The 22355-nt window shown below is 39.7% G+C and overlaps 1 protein-coding gene across 4 annotated transcripts in view; it reads left to right on the forward strand.

Moving 5' to 3' along the window:
• The first annotated feature begins 3410 nt into the window (after positions 1–3410).
• ctif (CBP80/20-dependent translation initiation factor) overlaps positions 3411–22355 on the forward strand; it is a 62215-nt gene continuing 43270 nt past the window's right edge. Inside the window, exons 1-5 of one of the 4 annotated variants that reach the window (XM_085463915.1) lie at positions 3411–3515; positions 16515–16753; positions 18002–18073; positions 19585–19707; positions 20917–20990. In XM_085463915.1, coding sequence (XP_085320041.1) covers positions 16577–16753; positions 18002–18073; positions 19585–19707; positions 20917–20990 — 446 coding nt within the window. In that variant the 5' untranslated portion in view covers positions 3411–3515; positions 16515–16576. Of the gene's footprint in view, positions 3516–3595; positions 3697–16514; positions 16754–18001; positions 18074–19584; positions 19708–20916; positions 20991–22355 lie in introns of those variants that run through there. The other 3 variants (XM_085463913.1, XM_085463912.1, XM_085463914.1) reach the window with 3 other exon arrangements.

The following is a 22355-nucleotide window of genomic DNA, read 5'->3' on the forward strand; positions in this document are numbered from 1 at the left end:
CTCTCTCCTCCAACTGTGTACCATATTGACTAAAGACCCTGATGAATCCCAGTTGTACGGGTACATATTCATAAAATGTACACATCTAACGTCACACTCAAACACACACAAAACCCTGACAAAGGAGTAGCCGACTGCTCCAGCTGCACTTTCTTCTTTTTCCACAAGGGGTCATGATTACACTAAAAAGACTCTTTCCAGTGTTTTTAGCCCTTCTCTGCAGTCATTTGTGTCTGTGTGCAGGTGCAACCAGACTGTGGGATTCTTTTGTATTTGGATGGTTTTTGCCTGGTGGTACAACAAAAGCAGATTCACATAAGATAATCAATTATGATTCCACATTCAAGCTGCATTCACACCTAAGATCCCCATAAATCAATGCTGATTGCTCAACCAATAGCAACAAGCATTCCACTGTGAAAGAGGAGCAAACATTTAGAAAGAGATGAGTAGTTCACTTTTGTTCACACACGTTTTACATCTGAGACTGGAATTTTGAAAAGGTTATGAGCACTGCAACAACAAATACAAGTAGCACAACAAACCCCCAAAAAGCTAAATAAAGACAACTTTTCAGACAATAAATAAAAGAATGTTGGTTTCTGTGACAGTCTCTCTGCGTGTCTGTTATTAAATGTGTAAGCTAGAGAGAAGACATTCAAAACAGCTTTAGTTTTTGGGATACACCTTTCAGTGATAGAAGAAAGTACAGCAGTCATTTAAATTCTCTAAAGCCTCCCTTAAGTGAAACGGATCCTTGTATAAAAATACTTCTTTATTGAGTAAAATAAATAAAAAGGTGTCAGACACCCTGAAATTGGTACAGAATCTTTAACAGGTAAAGTCACTATATTGGCTATAAGAGATATTCAATAGTAGGGTATTGTGATTAACCTCACGCCATTAAAACACATGAAGTTCTAATTTGATCCATTTCTATGAGCCACAATCAACACAACTTCATGAAACGGCCAAAATTATCTTTTGAATATTTTTATAGGATTTGAAAAACTGATAGTTAAGAGCCTGATCAGCTGCTAGCTGCAGTTCTTCTGTTCTGTTTTGGACTAAGCAGCTGATTTATTGACAACCAGAATAACTGCAGTGTTACACTATAATACTTTGCACTGACAATAACTCTCAGGACTATCATACGACTCCTGTTCAGGTAATGAACAAATGGTGCCACTCTCTTTTGTGACACCATAATAAAAAATTTCACCAGCTTTTAAAATCACTACTACTAATGCACTAGTTTGTTAAACTGTAATAAAAATGTATCTGCACTGAGTTTATTCAGTTTGTGGTTACATTAAACGTGTATTCTGATCTCATTTAATTTATTTATGCGCTTCTAACAAGTTGAGAAACAAAAGGGGATTCTTTAGAGTATTATAATGCTTATTTACTCTTCCTTTGTTGCTTTGGTGTCTTATGTAACTGTTTTTGTTGGAGGGCTGCAAAGTTTCAAAGTCCACTTCAAATTGAGTAATTCTCTCTGGCCGAAAACCGTGCCGCTCGATAGCCTGAAACACCTTTTTCTGCAGGGCTAGACTTTCTTCAGTGCTTATCTTCCTCACCGTGTGATACATTTGCATGATGCTTACCTAACAACCAAAAAGGAGAAAGCAGCAGCCTAACGGTCCCTTCTCTAACTAAAAGCTGTTCTGTTGCTCGCTGCAAGAGCAAATACAAGAGTCTTCACCCACTTCCTGCAACTGCAGAGCTAAAGTCCCTGTTTATTATATTCATTTAATGGCACCGTCCCCAAAGCAAAAGGAAAACCCTTAGTGAAGACACTATGACGAGCGAATGAGCCTAATGTCACCTTTAGCTTTGATCATTTGCCCCTGGGGCCATTTGGAACTTGTAAGGCTAAAAATCATAGTCTGTGTTGGTTAAAATCACCCGGCCTTTTTTTTAACATTCCCAGAAAATGCATGTTAACAAAAGAGAACATATTTTGCCAAATTTCTCAGTTTGGATCTTGACTCAAGTATAACAGAATCCTTCTTTCGTCTTGTTTCATTTCCAGCTCTCTGAAAGTTTAACCAAAAATTCATCAGGGTGGCTTTTTGGGTATGCTGTTGATAGACGAACAAACAACTCTGAGGAACAAAAGTTCAGCATGCAAGTACTTACAGAAATGGTTAAGCCATTATCTGAAAGCATTGTGCACTGTGTAACAAAACAGCTTTTACAGGAGTCTCTTCTGTCCCCAATCCAATTCTGGTTGAGCATGTAGGGTTGAACTTAGAACTATATAAACTGTGCGATTATCAGTTTGGGTTTTTTTTGGAGGGCAGTAATTTTAGGTGTCCGCACTGGGCCACCCGAACTAATTACAGAACAGAATTTCTTTTGGAACAGGCAAGTATTGGATTCACAAAGCAAAACAACCCACCACAGAAGAATTCAGCATGCCCAGAACTATCCCTTGCTCTTTGATTGAATCCAGCACACAACTATAAAGTACAATAGGTGACCAGTGACTTATTTTTGTGTGGGTAACTGACCACTGAGAGCAGGGGGGGGGGGGGGGGGGGGGGTGTAGCCTAGAGGAGAGTGAAATTTAGTGTTATGTAAAAAAGTAACTGGAATTTATTTTGAACAGTGTAGCATGTAAACCTTTTTTAGTGGACCGTGCTAAATAAATAATGATGTGCATAATATGGCCAATTTAAAAGATTTGTTTGTATTATTAACTAAAAAACACATCTGAAAAAAACCCAGAATGCTATTTGTATTTTTATTAACAGAATTAGGTAGTAGCAGTGACTTACCCCTGTTAGATGTGTGTATATTTTTGGATAATCAATTACCCTGGTTAAAATAATTCTGTAAAAGTAATTATATAATAATTAAAACATTTATAGTACATTTATAGGAGGTTAATGCCACTGGGGGGAAATGAATAAATAAAAATTAAAAATTATAAAAATTTGGTCTATTGAAAGTTCATGTTAGTTGTAAATAATTATCTGAAAATTCTGACTTAATAACTCAAAGGATTCGAGATGTTATTTCCAGATTTAACATAAGATAACATGACATAACAATTTGAAACTTTGACGTAATAACCCACAATCTTAACTTACTTGATCTTTAACTTACTTTTTTGCAGTGTTGGAACCTAGCTTCAATTGTTATATCTAAGGGCTGTAATAATTTAAGGTTTATATGTTTTCGGTAAGTAGCACAGAGATTCACTGGGTATGGAAATTGTGGATAACGATTAATGCGCTAGTAATAAACCCGTAACAATCTGTTACTTAACTACACTCTATTTCCCACAGTGCTCCGCTCTTGAGTGCACGTGTCAATGATGCCAGCAGACCGGACTGAACGTCACATTCCTGCATTCCCTTTTTCCTCAGTGTGGGACGTCGGAGTTGCCACTGGATAGCTAACCCTCTTTCCCCCTCGCTTTCTTTTAGAGAAACACACCCATGACACGGCGGATTTAATCTCTGGAGGCGATCCAAGGTTCGCCAGGAGTTCGCATTTCACTTCGGGTGAGGATTTACTTCGTTTTAAGACAACAGAAGGTGTTTTTCGGTTGGAGCGTTTCAACCGTTGTAACGAGATAACAGTTTTAAGAGATGCGCTGGATTTGCTGCGAGTTGTCTCAGTGAGTGACCTGGTTATGCTGGGATTGGTTAAGCCTCCACCAGCAGACCTGTTGATACGACAGAGGTGACGGAGACTTGTTTGAATTTGTAATTTATAGCCTTTCGGTTACTGCTCCTAAGGGCTAACGCTAGCCGGCTGGTTAGCCGCAAAGCTTGCGTCACCATTGTTACCGGCGATACGCGGGCACACGCAGACACACAGACACACACAACAGGGCGTGGAAGTGCCCCCAGATGTGGCTTTGTTACCTTAACAGGAACAATGCTGTGCAGCTGTTTTCAAAACCTCTGACATAAACGAACCGTCATGTATCGCTTCACTGACCCCGGTACACACGGTACTAGCATCACAGACAGCATGGGCGTGGTTCTAAGTGCTAAATTTAAAAAAAGAAAGCTTAAGCTATAGTGGCACAGGTTGTTAGTCTTTCTTCGGTTTCTGTAACGTTGCGTCATACTTGCTTGACAGGAATCATGGGAACAGTCGCTTAAAGCGTTAAAGTCAATCAGCTGTGCTGAGCTAGCTGCAGAGCAGCACACTGTCTCAGCTGTTGGCCCTCACAACAAAGAGTGGATCATCACAGCTGCGACTGTGGCAGGACAGAGGCAGATCAACATTTCTGTCAGATTTGGAACGTCTGTCTAAATATATTTTAACATAAACTTTAGCTCATACTCCAATGATGAATGTGTTACATGTTATTCATTAATCATGCAGTCCTTAATGAGAAAACTTGGCAGACTTAATATTTTGATCACTAGCCGACCTGACTGTTGCTCTTTAGCTCATACTTCGGTGAAGTTTGCGCATGGCATTCCTGGGATTCCAGCTGTTTAGGGACTGATTGGATCAGAGTGACTTTACTGATTTAAGGAATGTTTGCATGCTGCTACAAGTCAAAAAGCAGAGACCAAGGTAACCTTTTTTAATGCAGACTTAGAAGCTAGACCTATTTTGCATGATTGCATTATACAGGTGGTATTATTAATAGAGAATTTTAAAAAAGATTGTCTGCAGTGATGAAAGCATGTCTCTGCAGTGTATTTACCTTGTCACATTACTGTGATCACTCAGGAGACATATGCTATTTCATTAGAATGCCAAGTGGTCAGTCATGCTCAGCCACTTTCTCATTCTGTACATGTACATGTAAAGTCCACCCATTTGGTAACATTTAGCTGTTGTGAAGCTAGTTCAGTCAATTATGATTTGGCCATGATCTGATAGTACATGAGCAAAGACATACTTGGTTGAGATTTGCCTACAGTTGCAGGGAATTCAAGGATATGTATGAAATTGAACTTTGATAATATGCCTATATTACTATCATCAAATAGCTGATCAAGAAAAAGAAAGATCTGATACACTATGTGCCCCACATATGCTCAATAAAGGATACTGTGGATTCTTAATACACATTGCTACAGTTAGGAAATATTAGAAATATCCATCCATTTGCTTTTTCACTTTGTGATATGTTGTGTAGTTAGATTGCTCTCACATTAATATAAAACTGAGTTTTGCTGATGTGTAAATGTGGCCTGAAAAAAAGTTTCATTCATACTAATCTAAGAGTCAGTGCACCATCATCACCCCTGTGATCTGCCATCATGGCGCATGTGAATCCTGCATTGACGTGATGAACGATCGTTATTGTGAACTCTGTCCTGGGAGACCATACAGGGACAAAAAAAGAGAAAAGACAATAATGAAAGGCTGATCTCACCAGTGATGCCAGGGTTAATTTCCATAGCAGCAGGTAACTCTTACCTCTGTGTTGTATGTCAACGTAAGCATTAGAAAAGAGCTGGTGTTTAGGTCATGATGTAGACCCGGTTCCCTGTATGTGCGTGTAGCGCTTTGAAGAATGTGGAGGAGGCACAAATATAGCAGCAATCTTACGGAGAGAGTGGGAGCTGCCTGCACAAAACTGGATCATCCTGAGTCAGGCTGTAAAGCAGAAATCTAGCCTTGTTTCAGTGGGGGCTGCTCCTCATTACATTGCTTCTCTGGAACGGATGAGTGAGTGGGAAATGAGAAAGTGAGGATAGAGTGATTACACGGTTGATGAATCAGAGAAACATACAGCAGTTCTGTGAGAGATGACGGAGCTCCAACATGTTATATACTATGGTTTTTGCAGTAAGCCATTGTGTTGCTACTAGTTGTGTTGTTTGTGTGGTTGATCTCTTTGTCATCATCTCAGCCCTGACCAATAATAGCCACAGCTCTGTTGAACACTCACCTTTGTGCCTGTCTTTTGACTTTTGGTTGCTGTTCACCTTTAAGGTCTCAGGACTGTTATCTACCCTCCATACATGTTAGGAAGCCTGTGAGCAGGTCAGCATGCCCTCATTTGTTTGTCACACCTCCACGCTCGTGTGTCCGGACAGAAGAGCATAGCAATGTGGAGCTTCAATCCCAGCAGTTCTGTAGTACTGCACATGCCCAGTCCATTCCCATTTGGTCAGTACAGGGACAAAGAGGGACAAAAGAGGACAATGAGGCTATTGTTTTAAGTATACACACACACCATTGTACCTCCCCTCTCGTGTGACATGTGCACACACTGTTAGTCTCTTCCACTGGATTCAGGTCGTTCTAATCACACACTTGTACACATAAGAGGGAAAAAATGGAATATTTTTATATTTTGTTTTATGTAACTTGTATTGCAGTGTGAAAGAACAGGTAGTATTTTATGACTTGAATAGCTCTGCTAGGAGAGTTGATCTTTGTAGAATGACTGTGTGATTTTGCAGTGGAGCGCATCTTTGTAGAAAAAAAATCTATATTTATAAAGTGCCAAAAAAGAATGACCTCTTAAGCTGATTTACATCAGTTGTTCTTTAGAGAACTTTCATGCAGTCGTTTTCAACACAACAATTCGTGGAGGAGAAACTCTTCCAGCGCTAGGGAGATGAGTGAGGGCAGGATGTCAGACAAATGAACGGCATTGAGCATCCAGTTAATTTTCAGAGTTAACTGTGGGGATTAATTGCTATCAGTGTGCTCTGAAGCCATCAGCAAAGATCATCATCATCAAGTATAACTGAAGCTGAATGTCTAACCTTGAGGCTCCCTATCGCACATAAATTTATGTTTTTATATTGTTATGACTGTAACTTTTAGCTATGTAAAGGGACCCATATGGAAAAGATATATATAAATCTTATAAAGTTTGTATCTGTCTTGTGTGAAACTTGTATGAAAAGCATATAAGTGTGAAAACAGATATAAGATCCCTTGAAAAATTATATAATGAAACTTGTATGTTTTGGATACTTACTAAAACAATGTATGAAAGTAATGCGAAAGTGGCCACTTTCATGAGTAAATCATGTAAGGCTTATATGATTTACTCATGAAAGTGGCCACTTTCATGAGTAATCACATATAAGTTTTTACTATTTCTTTTCCGTATGGGGATATTCCCCTTGTTTAGCCCTGACAATTCCCTTGTATCCATGTCATCTTTAGTAGTAACAATAATAGATCTACAAAGGCAGTTTTCTCGATTGTTGCCACCTGTTGCTCTGGTAACAGGATTTCTGCTTCTGTTTTGGTGCTGTACTTCCCGATGCCTGTCAGGGGTATCCTGAGGTTGACTACTTACCTACGTTGCAAACTTGACCAACAAGCCACCCCTCTCAGGCTTACGGAGGTTTGAGAATGCCCTTTTTTTTTGCCTTTGTATGAAAACCATAAGATGGACAAATATAGGGGATGCACTCTCTAAAGTGTGACGAATGTCTGAAAAGAAAATGAAATAGAATTTCCAGTTTCACTACCGAGACGCATTATGCAGAAAAAGTGTCGCGGGAGAAATTGTGATTGATTGGTGCCAGCTACATAATGCTTATTATTATCCCTCGGCTTTGTCAGAGAGTGGCACGCAATGTGAACAGTGACACTTTTTCAACTGCATTTTGTAGGCGATATATTTAAAGTGTTCATGTTTGCTAGGTAAGAAGACGCGCTCATCCTGGTACTACCGGTTCCAGTGAATGCAAAATAAGATGCAGTATTAAAAGGATTTATTTGTCATTTACTTATAAAATAAATGAAGCACGTTGTGGAGTCCTGTATTATGATAGAAAATTGTCCATTTGTCATTACATACTGGCAGAGGTGTAAAAAATCTTTGAATCTCTGTGTCTTCAGTGACTGTTAATGTTTCATATGCACACAGGTGTTATTAGTACCCTTTGCTGACTGTAAAGCCCTTGATCCTAAGCAAAGTATGTGGTTGCTCCATTTAACCTATTTGCATACATCTATTACAGCAAGTATGTCTGCTGAATGGTTAGAGTCAAAGAAGGCACGCAGCTCTTCTGCTCTCAAGAATAGACTACTCCAAATTATATTTAAGCTCAAGTGTGAGTTTCTTAAGCTGCCAGTCAGTAGTAGACCAGATTAGACGTATTACCAGCTCTCACTGCATGGGGTGAGAACATTGACTTGGATTCCCACTGGGTAGACGGGGTCTCATGTTCTGCTCTGTTTGGCTTGTGAGGATTATGGTTCTTACTGATTGGTTGTTGTGTAACCATATCAAAGGTTGCAAATCACCGAATGGTTTAGGCTTGTTTTTCTGTATTCACACAGTAGAAGCTGTGTTCTTTCCATTACAGCTGATTTCTTTTTGTGAGTAAAATCCACGAAGAGAGTGACGCACATCACGTGAAGGAGTCCAAAAAGTCTGTCCCGCACTCTGACGCTTAAATTGAGTTTGTGCTTATGTGTTAAATTTTCATTGTAGGTACACTGAAACCAAAACCCCCCCTCCCCCAGCCACAAAAACCTACACCGAAACCTGGTGTGGTCCTCGACAGAAATGGAAGACTGGTTGGCCCGTTCAGTACCATTATTTCTTCCTTTTTGTGGATTTTCCATCTTCTTTTTCTGCTGCCAGTTTTAGAATTGACTGGAACAACTCGAAGATAAAAGCTCCATCATGGTGGTAAAGCATGGTACAGGTACAGCATGCACAGGTATAAATGCTGGGAAAGGCATCAGCCACTAGGCTATGTCATAGGCTCAACATAGATCCAGGGCACAAGTCATATTTAAGCTTTAGGAACAATAATTCAGTTTGTTCAATATCTCATTCAGTAGGCCTGGCAGTGTGTTAATTCAGCACATCAACAGGCTAACTTGTGCAGTGCATTCTCCAGAAGTTTAAGATAGTTACTAATTATATGTATGGTTTTCCAGAAAAGTTCCACTTTCCCTACAATTTAAAAGAAAATACGAGCCTGTGCATATGTTTTCATTTCATAAAATTACATTTTTGGATATGCCCATGCTTCAACGTTCCTTTTGGACCACGATTAACTTCTAAACTAGTTGTGACAGTACTCTTTCATTATTCAGACATTAATTAGACACATTGATTAGAATGTCTACAGCAAAATTGATTTTTTGTGTGTGTTTATACACCACTCCTGTTGTAAGTTTGCATATATTTGTCCATTAATTGACAAATATATGCACTCTGATTTTGGAGATACATCCAATCACGGACATGCATAGTGATGAAAGTATATCTATCGGTCCTGAAACAAAGACACAGTGTGCAGTCCAGTGCCACGCTGTGTCTGTCTGGCCAGTTTAGTATCAACATGAACACTGCTTCACTTTGGGCATCGATGCAGCTGACCTCATAGTCTGCTTTGCATTTTATAGGGTTAATGTTTCTCTGCTTGCCTGGAGGGTCACTGCCTGAGGTAACCCAGCTTCTCACCACACATTGTTACTAGGGCTGCCACAAACGATTATTTTGATAGTCGACTAGTCACCGATTATTTTTGCGATTAGTCGACTAATCAGATCATCATCCATTGGACGTAAAACGTACAGCTTATTGCACCAGCAGCATCTGCTCTTATATAACTATCATTAGCTTACAGCTTTAAGTGTTTCAGGTCTGTGGTAACTAAAAATAAAGACAAGATGATAGTTTATTAAATTTTAATGAAATCTGCAGATTGTTTTGGTGAAGTTTAATAAACTCCTTGCTATCTAAAATATAACAGGACACCGGAGTAAATTCTCGAGCATCTCACACTTCTGATAATCAGCTGTCTGCTTGATGTTTATTCAGCTGTGCAAAAATGATAACTTTAATCTCAGCCAAACCGATTTACTCAGGAACAAATAAAATACTGAAAAAAGCCAAACAATAACATTTTTAAGTTATCTAAGTGACTTATATATGTTTAACCTGAGTAGCGAAAGACGGCGGTGGGTTTGAAAACGATTTGCCGGGAGTCCGGTGTTCTCACGGCTCTAGTGAGCCTAGCCCCCGGCTAGCTATCAAGCTAGTGGGTAACAGACGTCTCTGAAAATGTCGGAGCGCTTTGAAAATATGTGGTGTCTTGATAAACTGAGCAGATATTTGAGGTTTACACAGCTACATTCTCGCCTGAAAATATGTTAAACATTTATTTTGTGACCCAGAAAGAATAATAAGAGTAATATTAAAACTAACCAGCTGCCGCCATTGTTGGAAACTGAGCAGGGCTGCGCTATGAATTCTGGGACACAGCTTCTTCTTCGTCGGAGTTTAACGGCAGCTGGCATCCTTGTACATGCAGTGCTGCCATCTTCTGTTTCAGTCCGTTATTACACTCTTAAATCCTACTACTTATTCCTGCGTCTTTTGGGATCTTACAAAGCTTCAAACGACGCGTCGACTATTAAATCAGTCGTCGACGATTTTGATAGTCAACGTAATCGTGACTAGTCGACTAATCGTGGCAGCCCTAATTGTTACTCCACTATTCATGCTGGAAAGGCTTTGTAATAAGTAATAATGTGTGTATTTTTTGGCTGATAACAAGCTGTGAGACTCTAAAACATAGAGCGGCTCAGGTAAATTGTCCCTAACCCTAACCGGAACCTGCCAGAACCACTCGGCTAATGACAATGGATAGTAATAAATTACGTGGCTTGTCTAGATTCAACTGAAAGGTTAGGAGGAGACTTTGATGTCTGCAATTGTTGTGTACTGATATGCAATTTCTTAAGCGGCTTAAGTTTAGCAGTGAAGTTTGAGGGGAAGCTGGACAGGATGGCAGGCAGTTCTTTGTTGTAACAGCTGTTAGGATTGGGGCAAAAGAGCGAAAAGATGGAGACAGGAAAGAGCAGAGGAGTTAGAGCATTGTGGGTCAGGGGACTGAAAAATGTAGTTTGAGAAGACAGAAAAGGAGAATAGAGAAAAGAGGAGAGAGTGTGTTATACTGTGATGATTCTACAAGCAAATTAATACTACATAAACAGGTAGTATAAAAAAACTCCACAGTGCAACAACCACTGCAAAAATTGCTTGAAATCTGGAGACATGGGTCAGGATATTTTATACTTTCTTACATGGTGCACACAGCTGGAATAAGTGGATTCACATGTGTTTGCACTACTGGAGATACGCTCTGTGGTGCCGGTGAGGGAGTTTGCAGGAAGCAGGACACATGAAGCCTGCTCGCTAGAGGTGAGTGTGCTGGACCGTTAACTGGACTGTTTGCACACTGGCGCAATCCAACATTACACAAACTTGTAGTAAAAAGCTGGAAAGTTTTAGACCGGCTAATGCTAAGCTTCATTGTGTTGAACACTTATCTGCTTATATGCACCTCGAATGCTTATGCACGTTTGTCTGCAAACCATTTTATACTACTTATCTTGGTCCAGGTCATATGACCCTGCTGGTCGATGCACATGCTTTTTTTGGAATGCAGTCTAAAATTTTCGCCACCCTGTAGTTCTTATCTATTTTAGAATAGCTATAGTAAGTAATTTAAACAAATATTTGACAGTACCTGGGGTTGATGACAACTGGTGTGTTGAGTTTTTATCTAACCAAATTCCCTGCGCCAGGAGGGGAAGACATTGTTGCAAATCAGTGACTGTTTCTGTCTTGCTCGATACTTTTCTCTTCCCATCATTCTTTTACAGGTCAACCTTGGTTTCATCTATACAAAGAATTTCTTTTATCAGAAAGATCATAGCTCTTTTAGATGTTTTCTGGCACCAGTGGTTTGCACCTTGTTGCAAATCCTCTGTTTTTACGTTTTTGCATCTCTGACAGTGATACATCTATCTATTTTAGAGCATTCATGACTTGGCAAGAAGCTGAGAAGTTGTTTTTCTTAGGCAAGGAAAGAATCCTTCAATCATCTGCTGTAATTACCTTCTGTAGCCTTTCAGGCTTATTGGTTTTGCTAAGCTGGCCTGTGTCTTCCCTTTCTCAGGCAATTTACCACATTGTTGATTTGGCTACGTTTTTGCAATCTCTCTGATGGGTTTAGTTTGCTTTTTTTTCACTCGCTTCAACATTTTTTTAGACGTTCATTGGGAGTTCTTGTGAAAAGATATGAAACTACCATGGCCATGAAACTGCTTGTCAGTCAATTGTTCAATGGCTAAACAGTCAACACGCTATTTTTGTAAATCTCCTCGAATTAAAGCTAAAAGTCTGCACTTCAATCACATCTTGATTGTTTGGTCAAAAATCCCCTGTGAAAAAAGTACAAAAATTATGTCATTGTCCAAAAGTTCATACATTAAATATTTCAGACAAACAGGTCAGGATACAAGGATGACGTAAGGAAAAAGTCACATTGGATGTTGTGTTAAAAATAGGCATTAGTGCCCACCCTGTAACTGTATGGATCTTCTCTACTCCCAAGTTGAAGATGTTTGTAAAGTATGCGTGTATCATAGGAGTCAGGTTAGGCGTGGATACAAAATGCAGCTTATTTAAATGTCAGAAATCTTCTCATTTCATGTGAGCGTAGATAGAAAGGCTGGACGATCATTACTAGTAAGTTAAAATGCAAGCAGGACTTCAGAATGATTTCATCTTTGTCTGCATCTTTTTGTTATTTGAGAGCTCATATCGCTGATTGATCTTAGCGTGTATGGGGAAGATGAGACCTGTGTTTGGTGAATCTGAGCTGCCTTGCAATGCTATTTGTGTCCCTGACCTTGCAGAGTCAGTTCCTCTGTTTAGTCAAAGCTCTAAGATGGGCTACCAGCCTGCAGAGCATCTTTATTTGTTATTCCTCACATATACACCAAATACAGTAGTATCCTTTTCTTTGTGAAGAGCAGGTCCTTGCTTTAATCTCCTATCCTTTTCCTGCAGCCTATAAGTACAATAATAGTTTGGCTTTTTTTTACTGTTATACGTGATTGTGTTTTATGACTAAACACTTATTTTTCCCTCATGAGAAAAAATTGATTTTTAGTCAATGTAGCCATGAAACAAATCAGAACTGCAGATTTAGAGTGCTGTGTTGCAAAACACTGCTGGGTAGACTCCATTCCACAGATGCCTCACTCCTGTGATATGCAGAACAAGCTTTATATCCTGAAGTTAATGCCATTGAGATGGACCTGGTGATTTACTCATCCCCTACAGAAAGCACATAAAGGCTGTAATAGCACTGTAGAAATTGTCATAGATAGCAAGGCAAAAAAACCCAGAAGCTATGTGTATTTTGCATCAATCAAAGGGTCAATAATTGCTGGCAGCTGTTTACCCTTAGGCAGTAATCCCACACTACATATCAAGGACAACAGTAGGACAACTGACTGGATTGTAGCCACTATCGATATGCATCTATCAACATACTGTTGCATTCACACTATTATTGATTGCAGCTCTACTTATTCAAACTGTGTTAAAAGTATTATAAGTCAACACTTTTAACTTCAGAGCTCGAGTGAATAAACACAGTGCTGTAAAAAAAATTAGTTTTGATTTCTTTTGTAATTTTTATGTTTCAGATTATCAAATTTTAATATTAGACAAAGATAAGTGAAAAAAAATACTAAATGCAATTTTCCAATTATGATTTTTTTTAATCAAGAGAGAGAAGATATCCAAATCTTCCTCGCTTTGTGTGTGCCCTAAACCAGCGGTCCCCAACCTTTTTTGCGCCACAGACCGGTTTATGTCAGACAATTTTTTCACGGACCAGACTTTAAGTTGTCGCGAATAAATACAACAAAATAAAACCAGTACCGGTAACAAAAAAGGAAATGCATTCATAACACAGGGGAAAAGACCCAGGGAAAAAAATGACGATGAAAACTGCTAAAATCTCTGAAAACCATAAATTTCACACCCGAGGTTCAACTCTCGCGGCCCGGTACCAAATGACTCACGGACCGGTACCTGTCCGTGGCCAGTGTGTTGGGGGCCGCTGCCCTAAACCTAATAACTAGTTGCACCACCCTTGACAGCAAGAACTGCAATTGAGTATTTGTAATAACTGGCACTGAGTGTTTCACATCCTCGTGGAGGAATTTTGGTCCACTCTTCTTTGCAGAATAGTTTTAATTCGCTCACACTGCTGGGTTTTCAAGCATGAATGGCCTGTTTAAGGCCATGCCATTATCGGATTTAAGCCCAGACTTTGATTAGGCATCTCTTATATAAGTTTATTATATATAAGTTAATTTACCATTAATTTTTAATGTCTGAAGTGAGTTTGCACTGTCCATGGTTCGTATACAGTGGGTCCATGTAAAATAGTGGTTTACACATTCGATTAACACATGACACATGAAAGGTTGCTGGTAGAGCAGTGGGAGACACAAATCCCTTTGGGGTTCCATGAGTAAGGGCGTCTGGCATAAAAATCTGCTAGGTCAGATATGCAGAGATACCCGCTGTGGCAACCAGCAGGGAGTATCCAAAAGTAGCAGGTTGTTACCGGTTTGGCTGAGGACATAGCGAGGGGTACAACTTGGATTGATTGGATTGTCAGATAAATTTGTTGCCTTTTTGGGCTGCATATGAGTATGAAAAGTGTTAGTTTCAGTCTTAAAATACACCAAATACCATGAAGATAACAAATGTCTCTTGAGTCAGCAATGGCAACGAAAAGGGACAGCGCAGGGAAAACTTGTAAACCTCTGTAGAACTTTACTAAAGCCAACAGTGCACCCTTTTATGGTGTGCAAGTTTGCAAACAATCTCATCATAAATGTCACAATATATTTCCAAAGCTGGATTGAACTACTAGAAAAAAAGCCCTCCATTGGTCAAAGCCACAGAATTGTTTGTCCTTCCTTAAAATGGGGTCTCAAGTCCATGTACCAAGCATGACTGCGATAGCTGTGACCCTACATCCTGTTAGGCAGCTTTCTCAGTGATTATGATTGGCAATAATTGCAGCAAGTGACATAAGATCCAGTATCGCTAAAAATTAATTAAGGAAGAACTATGCTTGATTAAAGCAAACTAATTTTACTCAGACATATGGTTTAAAAGTTAAAGGCACCAAAATGGACCCCCTTTTTAAACCCTTTAGTTGTACTGCACTGCTGGCAAGGCAGACACCATTGTTTAACAGGTTCTTGCTTTCCATATGCCCCAGCTCTCTTCCTACACTCATAAAAAGCATCCTGTCAACTTGTGCATAATCCTGCTAACAAACAAAAAGACAAACCAGAAAGCAGTAGTGAAAACAGAGTTACCTCGGCAGAGGTAACAAGTAGTGAATCACTGCATCTATACGGAGATTGGAGAAAATATGAAAGCATGCAAACATATATGTAGATATATGCATGGGTGTGCCAGGGGATGCTTGTACTTGTACATGTGTGCATGCATTCATAAACTTGCAGGTCCCGTGTTGCTGAGCACACACTTGGTTTGAGTGTGCATATTTCTGTAACCTACTAATTGCAAATCACCAGGCTAATCAAAGCCCTGGCATTAATGTATGGTGGATTATATTATTGACACGTATGGATTACAGTGCTGACTGTGAGTCAGATGTATAACATGTTGACCTGCTAGTGTTTGTGGAGATTCAGGTTACTGTCTCTCAACAACAGTTCAGAACCTGAGGTCTGATCTTCTAGTGGAGGATGTTGATGTTATTTGCTGACTGTTCTAAATTTGTTTAGAGTTGTTGTTATGCTAGCTTAATTTAGAAATGATCCTGCCTTTGTTGTACGTCTGTTTGAAAAACATTGCCCTTCATGCAGTGCAGAAATTAGTAAGATCAAATTTGATCTTGGAAAAAGAGATTGCAGAATATGTTTAGGAAATACCACTCCCCATTACTCTGGCATTAGGCAGCACTGTTGCATCATAGCCAAAACAAAGCCTTTAGACTTTATGTAGCTGACTTGTTGGCTGCAAATGCACAGGACTCCCCAGCGAGTCCCAAGGGCTCAGCAGATACCATTCTGCTTGCTCCAGCCATAAATCCTCTTTGCATGGCTGGTGATCAAGCCGTGATGTAAAGGAGCTTAGTAGCAATAGACAGACAGCCAGGAAGCTGCTTCCCTGTTGGCCGGGGGTCAGGTGATCACACAAAAACACTGACAGGAGACAGAGGGAGAGAGACGGCGAGGTAAAGGTGGGAAAACAAACTGACATTGAGAGGTGTGTGAATGGTGACAGCCAACAGGGTTTGTGGAGCAACTTTTCAAAAGTTGGATTGATAAGCTGAGTGCCTGCCTGGGCCTGCTGTAGCTCCACCTGAACACAAGTTTTCTATCTTGTGTGTTGGACAGTTTGTTGGAAGCAGGCAGTGCATGTATGGGTGTTTGCTGACAGCAGGGAGGCTGTGTACCTTCTTCAAATGTCAGGGAGTTGAGGTGGAAAAGGTAAGAAAAATGTGTTTAGCTGTTCCTGAGCTGCAAGCAGTGATTATTTTAGGTAAATCTCCCAGGGATATATTTGATCAAGTGACTCAACAGTTTGTCTGTATTGGGTCGTTGGACTGATGTCCACGCACCTCTTTGACAGTCAGTGTCTCGATATTGAAACATTTCTTATAATGACTATATAATGACTGTCAAAAAGTTGAGCTTCACTTACTCTTGTACATTTCTTAAACTTCCTTTCCCCACAGGTCACTTTCCTTCCTCCCTCCCTCCCCTTCCTCCCCCTCCACCCATCACTGCACCCGTTGCCATGGAGAGCTCTTCGGTGGCGTCTGCGTCGTCCGAGGCTGGGAGCACACGCTCGCAGGAGATAGAAGAGCTGGAGCGCTTTATCGACAGCTATGTGCTGGAGTATCAAGTGCAAGGGCTTCTGGGAGACAAGGCAGATGGAGACTTGGACTTGGACAGTAGCTGCAAGGTACCCCAGGTCAGAGCTATATCACATCAGCAGTACTGTATTTGATTATTCCAGGCCTTGGTGGTGTCTGTGGATTTTTTTTTTATCTTCCCAAAAAAGACTGGAAGGTTTCTCTCTGTGTCAGCTGCCATTAGTGTTGTAATGAATACTGTGTAAATAGAGAGAAAGTGGAAGGGCATTCGTCAGAGATGTACCACGAAGATAGATTATTGGGTTAGGGTGGTATTTTGAGGTTAATGTCAGAGCGTTCATTGTTATGAAGGTAGCTGTCTTTTTACCTAGTTAGATTACCATGGTAACTAATGCCAAACACATAATATGGCCCGGAGCAGGTTATGTTCTGAGTTTCAGTTCGCAAATGACTGTGTGAGAGCCACATTCTCACAGGCTCTTACATTTTTGGTATGCTCTATGTGCCATATAGATTCTCTGATGAAGATATATGTTTATTCACAGTTTTCTGCAGGATCACTCTCATTTTATTTGTATGAACAGTGATTTGGCATTTAATGATTTAGGTTCTTTATAGATTGGTATCATCTAATACTGTCTCTGATTGGCCGGTTTTGCACTGAAGAAAAGTAAAATAACACATCTAATCTCAGACATTTGAAACAGAAATTTAGAAGTTCAACTTCAAATAGTGACTTGACTGATTCAGGACGGTGATTTAACTACAACATGACATAGAAGCTCAGTAGTCTTGCTCTTATATGCGAACACAACAGAATCTAACCAGTTGGCATCCAGCTGAATAGAGTTCCCCATTGCAAAGAGACACATCTCAGATGATCTCATTGAAAGAGAAAGATCGATTCCAACATGTTGGCAATCCGTCTGCATTTATGAATTAGATATATTCAATTAGTCAATTATTTGCAGGCCTTGCTTTCCACCAGGGTGACCTGTGCATGTGCCATTTGATCAACCAATGTACGGCCAATCACTGGACAACCACAGATTATTGGTTAATTAGTAGCTGTCCCTATTTTTATTGTAGTGTGACAGAACCATAATGCAAAGAAAGCATGGCAGTGTTGAACTTACATTGTAGTTCACCTTTAGCTGCTTCAGCTGCCTTGACCTAGTTTATTGGCTGCTACACAAACTATACACCAGGCTTTAAGATTTGGTCAGAAACATAATTTTGAGTCCGTTTTAAAAGCAGAACTTCAAAGTAAATTTGAATATGCTTTAATAAGACTTTAAATATGCCGTAATTGTTAACCTACCTACTTTGTTTTCTCTCTTCTTCAGTGGACAGATGACTGCAATGATAAGAAAGATGGTAGCTGGACATCATCACAAGGACGAGGCACATCTAAGCCAGTGAGTGTTTGTCTGTTCACAGCTCTATCTTTGCTAAATAGAGGTGGGGATCACCAGATACCCTGTGATATGAAATTATCACAATATATGACTCACAATACAATATTATTGCAATTTTTAACATTTTGCAAGATGCTGACCGTTGCAATAACATATAGTGGGACTTGTCATGTTTTGTCCACCGCAAATGACATTACACTTTGTCAACATCTGTTTTATCCAGTAAGATGAGATAAGTTGCCTCACTTCAATTTTTTTGTTTGCTGGAAAATGAGCATATCGACACTGTCGCTAGCATGTGCTATAACTGTTGCTATAAGATGGAATCAGTTTGCTAACAGTCTGATATGAGTGATTGAATGGGGTCAAGTTGGCAATTACATGCAATCTGTTTCTGATAATATAACAATCAACAGTGATAAATTGTGAAAAATCACATATCTGTTTCTGTTTACCTAGACAGAAATTCACATTTACCTATTACAGTTGTATTCAGCAACCAGCTGGTAACCAGTTGAGTTGAGTATCCTTAAGTTGTGCTCATTGACAATGACTTATTCAGACTGATGGCAACACATCTGTCTGCATTTGAAAAAACCAGATTATTTGCAGACCTTTGACAGTCTCTCTAAGTCTGATTGCTCTCAGTCCAAGTCAGACTGCAACTGCTTGCAGACAGGTAGCCTCCTATCAGTCAATTGCCTTTATGCTTACCATTATGCTGAACATAATGTAATGCTGCTGTTGTGTTAATATAAAGATGTTAAATCACTAACAACCAAAATAATTTGGATGCCTAAAACAATAATACAAAAGCTTTAGTCATTGTAACACATCTCCTAGGCAAGGTCAGATGTATACCGTTGCACATAGTAGTTGCTGATCTGAAAATAGTCCTAATTTTACCCAGTGCACCCTTTCAGTCTGCTCGAGCTGCATATTGACTTACTCTCTGGTCACTGGATCACCACAATGATTAAATCACATGTTTTCCTTCTCTCTGTTCTGTACATGCTCGTCCGTTTTCTGGGCTCTGTCAGCTCTTCAGTGTATGATTGAAAGAGCTCTGTAACACCAACCTTTAGTCATTCATCTACACTTTCTACATTGAACGCATGTTCATAGTGACTGTCATGGGACACTATGACGCTAGAGCCAGTAATTAAAAAAATACTAAGTGAGTTACCAGCTAGTTAGTCTGTTAAATCTGAGTCTGTGTGTGTCGCTCTGGTGCGTTCTCACAATGCAGATTTTGGTGATTTTTTATTGTTGTATTGTTGCTCTCCAGAGTTGACTTTTTAGCAGCATGGATTAGAATGATCTAACAAAATAAAGCAGGGTAGCTGAGGTCAATCTTTTTCCATTTTCCATGTTCAGCAGGTTTTGACATTGACTATCTAGAGCAATGGTCTAATATATATACACACACAAAGCATGAGCAAAAAGGAGGAAAAATGGAAAACCAAAAACAAAGACCATAATTTCTTTCGTTAACTCTCTCAACTCCACAGGATGAATGGGAACACAGCAGTAATGGCAGCACAGGTTCCAGGCCCAGTTCAGGGTCCAGACCTGGATCTGGCTCACGATCTGGCAGCAGGGGGCACAACAACCAGTACAAAGGTTCTGCCAAGGTACAGAAACACATGGGTTTGTCTGCTTTTGAGTTGGATTAACTTTCTGAAAGTGCCTCACTAACATGACTTTAATCAAGATGAAAGTAAATGGAAAAAAACCCTGATACCATGGTCATTTGTGCGTTCAAGCTGTCAGAACAGATTTAGATGCTTCAATGCTCCAATTTATCCTCTTTAAGGAATTTCTCCTCCTGAGAAGCCAGGTTTGTTCTCATTTGTCAGCTGGTCCAGCAAAATGAAGGCACATTAGTTACATTAGTTACTTACAGAGCAGACACCACCTTCAGTGAGTTGTATGCCTACAAAACATTAGACCAGGAACACGGGGAGCTTTGAACAGAGATCACTGCATTACACAGTACATGATAATGTAATGCCCATGACCATTTGTTTCTCTGCCACAGCAGTTAATTTTTCAGTTCCATCATGGTAAAGACTGAAAAGGTCCTGAGCCAAATTATGAAACCTTGTAGAGAGATAGAGCGTTAAAAAAGCAGGGGCAAAGGAAGAGCCAGTAAAGCTTTGGTTTACCTCAGCAGAGGAAAAGTTTGGAGGCTTCCTCATGTCCTGTTGGTTAATGTTAACATAAAATCCAGATAGGCTTAGTTTGTGCCACAGGACAAAGTCGTTTAATGAAAACACGTTAACATACATGGATTCCTTTCTTTTCTTTTCTTTTTTTTACTGATTTCAAATCATTCACTCATTCAAATCACTGATTTCATGTTTCCACAGTTTCTGATTAAAACTTTCACATAGTTCTGGCATATTGATATACAGTCACAGCTGTTGGTCATGTTAGCCACATTAGCTGCTCAAAATCCTGAGAGAAACAATTTCCCTTTTGTTAGGGATATAACAGTAGTCAACTGGGTCTCGGTTTCAACAGCAGAATGCTTCAGAATTTTAGGCTCTAAACACTGCTAACAATGAGGGAATGTAAAGCAGGAAGCTGCTCATTCTCTACACAAGGCCTTGCTTGTTGAGGATTTTGCTTCTGGTTATGGTTGGTTATGGAGTTAAGTCACAGAAACGTCTAGGCTACAAATGAAGTCTTTCTAGAATACCTTTGGAGGAACAAATGATTTGGAGGATTCTTGTGAAAGGTTACATACAAGTTGAGTAATGTGGACATGGGATTGGTGAGAAGTATTTTGTAGTCATGCTGAAAATATTTTTTCTTCTTTTTCCTTGTGTGTTATCTAGAATGGCAACAGAGAGGGATCCTTTGACATCCTGGGGACAGACATATGGGCTGCTAACACAATGGACTCACATGGGTAGGTACCTTTCTGTTTCACACACCTGTCTGCTGGATATAGCTTTTGGATGGTCATGTGACAGACAGTAGACAGCACAGTCTCGTAGCAATTGTTTGTTCCTCTCTTTGGTACATTTTGTAATTTTGTTTGGTTACTCTTTTCACTTCTTTAAGATTTCCTCTCCACTTGTGGTCAGCGGTTGCAGTTTAGCACTTGAGCTCCATTAGTGTCCTGTTTTTAACCTGTTTTATCTTTGTAGTCCAAGACAGTAGTTTCAACATTCAGCTTGACCTTTAGCAAATCTGTTCAGCTGTCGTTCCAAACTAAGTATCTCTTCACTCAACCTTAATCACGAGGGAGAAAAAAAAACACATTTAAACTACATCTGAGCTACCGGAGGCTCGACTGTTTAGCCCCAGTGCTCTAAATCCTGTTACTCTTTATAAATGACGTCTCTGCGTGAATCAGCTTCTGTGTGTCCAAGAGGTTTTTCAAACAAGAGCTAGACGTGAGACTTAAGAGCAGAGGGGGGAAAGTCAAAACGTTAGAGAAAGGAAATGAGCGAAACATAAATCAGTTAAAAGTGGAGGCAGGACTGGTTGCCATGGTAACATCTGCACAGCAGCGACTTCCGTCCACGCTGGCACAACGGAGCATGCAGTGAGTGATGCAGCCAGCATGGTGGGATGATGTAAGCAGTTTTTTCCTCACGCAGGTGGAGACGTGTTACAGGGTTAAATGTTTTACTAAAACACACTGATTCATTCAAGTATGCATTCCTGATAAAAGCTGTGTGTGTGTGTGTGTGTGTTTGTGCGTGTGTGTGTGTGTGTGTGTGTGTGTAATATGGAAACATAGTGTATTATATATTGTATATCAGATGATATAATAAGAAAAACTAAGGGTCTCATTAGCAATGGTACCCTGCAAGTAGATTATAAATTATACAGTATAAAACATGCAGAAATGTGTAAATCATTTTATACACATATAGAGCCAGAGATATAGATGCATAAACAATTCACATATTTATACATCTGCATTCACACCAGGCATTAAAAAATTACATACATTACGGTAATCAATGACAACCTGAAATATTAAGAAAAGCAAGCCATTCATTATATAAAATCTCATGTCCCCCCCCCAAGGGAACTGGTTCTTGAACACCAGTTGCTTTCGTAAGTAGAAGCTTGTGAAGTTTTATCTGGATTTAGTGAAAGTATAATTAAAGCCTTTTGAAAAGCCAAAAATAATTTGAAGGATAACTTTAAAGGATGGTGATGTAACAAGAAATCAAAAAATATCACAATGTCTCTCTATATCTTCAAAATAAAAAGGCAAATAAATCATTTCTAAGGGATTTGATTAAAAAGAAAATGT

This window comes from Copadichromis virginalis, linkage group LG7 (assembly GCF_057382275.1).
Source record: "Copadichromis virginalis isolate Kocher_CV1m ecotype Utaka linkage group LG7, C_Virginalis_male_GT1.1, whole genome shotgun sequence".
In the NCBI taxonomy this organism is placed as follows: domain Eukaryota; kingdom Metazoa; phylum Chordata; class Actinopteri; order Cichliformes; family Cichlidae; genus Copadichromis; species Copadichromis virginalis.